Source organism: Colobus angolensis, unplaced genomic scaffold (genome assembly GCF_000951035.1).
Source record: "Colobus angolensis palliatus isolate OR3802 unplaced genomic scaffold, Cang.pa_1.0 Scaffold50, whole genome shotgun sequence".
In the NCBI taxonomy this organism is placed as follows: domain Eukaryota; kingdom Metazoa; phylum Chordata; class Mammalia; order Primates; family Cercopithecidae; genus Colobus; species Colobus angolensis.
Genome location: NW_012118488.1, coordinates 2,852,096 through 2,856,180, shown reverse-complemented (window position 1 = coordinate 2,856,180; position 4,085 = coordinate 2,852,096). Strand labels below are relative to the sequence as shown.

The 4,085-nt window shown below is 42.9% G+C and overlaps 1 protein-coding gene across 4 annotated transcripts in view; it reads right to left on the bottom strand.

The window, feature by feature from the left end:
• The window catches only part of CALCOCO2 (calcium binding and coiled-coil domain 2), a 33,396-nt gene that overhangs the window by 8,095 nt on the left and 21,216 nt on the right, over positions 1–4,085 (bottom strand). For all 4 annotated transcript variants that reach the window (XM_011959885.1, XM_011959886.1, XM_011959884.1 and 1 more), the window contains 2 exons: positions 3,300–3,422; positions 2,916–3,002 (listed from right to left, as the gene is read on the bottom strand). In XM_011959885.1, coding sequence (XP_011815275.1) covers positions 2,916–3,002; positions 3,300–3,422 — 210 coding nt within the window. The remainder of the gene's footprint in view (positions 1–2,915; positions 3,003–3,299; positions 3,423–4,085) is intronic.

Here is a 4,085-nt window from a genome sequence, read left to right as displayed (position 1 = left end):
TTTTTTTTTTTGAACTGAGGGTATAAGTGACCAAGGAGGGAAAAAGCAACCTTGGGGAAAATCTCAAAACTGACTTATCAGAATTAGGGATAAATGAAACCTTGTTTAATCCCACCCAACCATGAAAACTATCATCTTTGTTTTGAATAAACATCTCACTCAGTGAGGCCTGAAGCACTTAGGTTTGGGTTGATGTGATTCCTTCCTACAATGTGAGGATAGGTATCTGGGCTCAAGTTACATGAAGGAAGAGGGAACACAGGAAGGCATTTGTCCAAGGACATAAGGAGCTCAGATCGCAGTCTTGAGCATCCCAGTGTGATGGGTTGACCTAACTGGTTTCATGCTTCAGAGCTTCCCATCTTCTACCTGCTACATACACATGCGCATACCTCACACACACACTTAAGCTAAGCCTACTAGTTGTGGTTTTTGGTCCAAGATTTTTATTTGAATGCTGGTGCCCAAACTGCCGTGCGTGTCTAGCCGAGGTAGTAATGCGAGAGGGGGCTACCCGGTGACAGTGCTGACTGTAGGCTCCTTGCTTCCCATCCCCATTGGCTCCTGCTGGCTCTTCTGGTCCTGCTTCACTTCCTCAAAAGGCAGAAATAAGAAAGGGCTCTCTGAGTCTGCACAGAAACCTGCTTGATAGTTACAAAAACCTTCCCTTAGACCTGTGGCTAAGTTGGGGTCTGTATTTTCAGGGACCCCCATGGTAGTTTCTGGCCATACACTACATCCCTCTTTTTAGCGGAAAGATAGCTTTCTCACCTTAAGAAGGATGTACAATCTTCTGGGCTTGGTCTAAAAACCACTAACCTTCGCACCCCTTGCTTTCCTCAGCCCCCTTATCTCTGTCACCTACCAGTGCAGCCGCCCTGAGTTGCCTGATCTGTTTGTGAAGTCGTTGACACTCTTTGTACTTCTGTAAGAAACAGGCTTTCCCGGCCTCTACCTTTGCCTTAAGGCGTTCCACCTCTCGTGCTAACTGCTCCTCCACAGTTAGTGCCGCTTTCTTGTTCCTAGGCTCCTGAAGCATAAGATACACAGTCCTCATATTTAGCGGCCTTTTAGGATGTATGAGGATTTAGGATTGCTATTAGCCAGGTGGGTAGCCCCTAGGTCTTGAAAAATATCCCATGAAAACTAAGAAAACTGGCCGGGTGCAGTGGCTCACACCTGTAATCCCAGCACTTTGGGAGGCCAAGGTGGGTGGATTACCAGAGGTCAGGAGTTCGAGACCAGCCTAGCCAACATGGTGAAACCCCATCTCTACTAAAAATACAAAAATTAGCTGGGCATGGTGGCAGCCACCTGTAATCCCAGCTAATCCCTCAGGAGGCTGAGGCAGGAGAATAGCTTGAAACTGGGAGGCGGAGGTTGCAGTGAGCCAAGTTCACTACGAGATCAGGTCAGTGTACTCCAACCTGGGCTACAAAGCAAGACTGTCTCAAAAAAAAATTATATATATATGTGTGTGTGTGTGTGTGTGTGTGTATGTATATGTGTATATATATACGTGTATATATGTATATAAAAGAAAACCAAGGAAATCCATACCTATCACAAGGTGGTTCAAATCTTTGAATGACTATAGTTTTTTTTTTTTCTCGAGACAGAGTCTCGCTCTGTCGCCCAGGCTGGAGTGCAATGGCGTGATCTCAGCTCACTGCAACTTCTGCCTCCCGGATTCAAGCGATTCTCCTGCCTCAGCCTCCTGAGTAGTTGGGATTACAAACACCCATCACCATGCCCAGCTAATTTTTGTACTTTTAGTAGAGACGGGGTTTCGCCATGTTGGTCAGGCTGGTCTCGAACTCCTGACCTCATGATCCGCCTGCCTCAGCCTCCCAAAGTGCTGGCATTACAGGCGTGAGCCACTGTGCCTGGCCGGGACTATAGATTATTTAAAACGGTAATTTCTTTGCTACATCAGAGGTCACAAACTGGAATGTGCCTATAGAGAGCAGGCAAGAAATGTAATCGAATGAAGGAGTTGAATGCAACAAAGCAGTGCAGACTGCAGCTAGACAGAGAGCTCATGACCCACCTACAGCGGACAGCAGCTACTCAGCTCTAGCTATTGCTGCTGCACAGGAATGTGGGCTCAGCATTGCTAGGTCCTCTCATTTCTCAAAGGAAGCTGGAAATACAAATTTTTATGGGAAATATTCCTATTTTTAAATGTTGATAACTACTTTCTAAAACATATCTGTGTCTGACCTTGACCTATGATCTGCTGATTTGCAAACTTTGTTCTAGTCTTTCCTATATCATGCTAAAGCATACAGTATCTTAGATATAGTAGGTACTCAGTGATTGACTAGATGATGCATATATGATGTGAATTACAATCCTAATGACTGGATATCCCTCTGACTTCAGGATTTCTCATGTCCTTGGATCAACTAAGTAAACGGGGCTTCCAGGCACCTGTCAACACCAGGGGGCCTCTTCTTCAACAATATATTACAGGAAATTATTAGTCAATTAGGCTTTCATTCCTACATAACTGATAATGATGATAATGCTAATATATTAATTATAACAAGATTTGCTTTGGGTGGTATATTTTCCTGTTATAGAGCCCTTTATAACCATTCTTTTGTCTGCCCCCATTGTAACTCTATGAGAATAGGGTAGGGGTTATTCTGTGTGAGCCCTAGTCCAAGGATCTAGTTAACTACATCTTGTCATGAAGTTTAACTTGCAATATTCCTTTATCACTTATTACACATTAGAAATGCCCACTTCTAAACATTTTGTAAATCTCTGTCCTTTTGGCTAGAAAGCAAAACATCTAGAGGTGAACACTTTCTTACTTATCCTGTCCATCACCTGAAAATAGGCCCATATCCCTTTCTTCTATATCCCTATAGGCTCCCTCCCACACAACCATTCAAAGACAGACGTGCCATTAATTCCTGTTGTTTCTTCATTGCCGTAGTTTCATTCTGCTTCATTTCCTCCACTGTCTGCTCGAGCTTCTTCTGGTCCTTCCTCTGCACAAAAACAGATTTCAGTAGCATTGCTGGGAAAATGCACACATGCACACATACACCATGGAAGGGCCTGCTAAGCTAATGAGCAAGCAGGATGCAGAGGGAGAGGCAAGTCTTCTCTTGTCAGTTTCTAAAGAAAGCCATGAGCTATCTCATTTCAGACTGTTTCCTCTGAGCCCTTTCCTAGAGCCAGTGATATCCAGGTATATTAAAGAACATTAAAATGTTCTTTATACAAAGACCAATGTATATTTTCTTGCAAATGCCTAAAAGTGTTGTTTTCTCCCATGACTCTACCTGTTCAGTTAAACTGAGAAAGAGGTGGCCATTTTCCTTTTTCAGGTGCTCTAACTGCTCTGTCTTATCTTGATCTCCCTGAACAAGCTTCTCCATTTCTTTCTCTTGAGTTGACAACTGGGCCTAAAATAAAAATAGTAAACATAACCAAGATACAAAAGAAGGAAAATAAAACAGGAACAATGCTTTTTAATGTACAATAACAAAGAGATGTGTTTCCCTAGCAACTCCCAACTGCCAAATATCCTATAGAACTCCTTTACTTTTCAGCTCAACTTTATAGCCTAAGAATCTAAGGCTCAACTGAGTACAATTAGACAAACCACTCTTTAAAGCACCTCTTTAAGGCATAGCTTCCTAAAAATGAGAGCAGTTCTGCTATCTGCTCTATATTCCAGACTTTCGAGTATAATTTTGCTTGAAAAGATTAAAGTTTGATTATTGATATAGATGATTGTCATCTATATTAAGAGCTCATGGTAAATTAACTTAGTAATACATGAACAAATCACTAAGTTCCTTGTGAATCATGATTTTTTTTTTTTTTGAGACAGAGTCTTGCTCTGTTGCCCAGGCTGGAGTGCAGTGGTGCGATCCCTGTTCACTTCAACCTCTGCCTCCGGGGTTCAAGTGATTCTTCTGCCTCAGCCTCCTGAGTAGCTGGGATTACAGGTGCACCTGTAAATTAGCACGCCCAGCTAATTTTTGTATTTTTAGTAGAGACAGGGTTTCGCCATATTGGCCAGGCTGATCTCAAACTCCTGACCTCAGGTGATCCACCTGCCT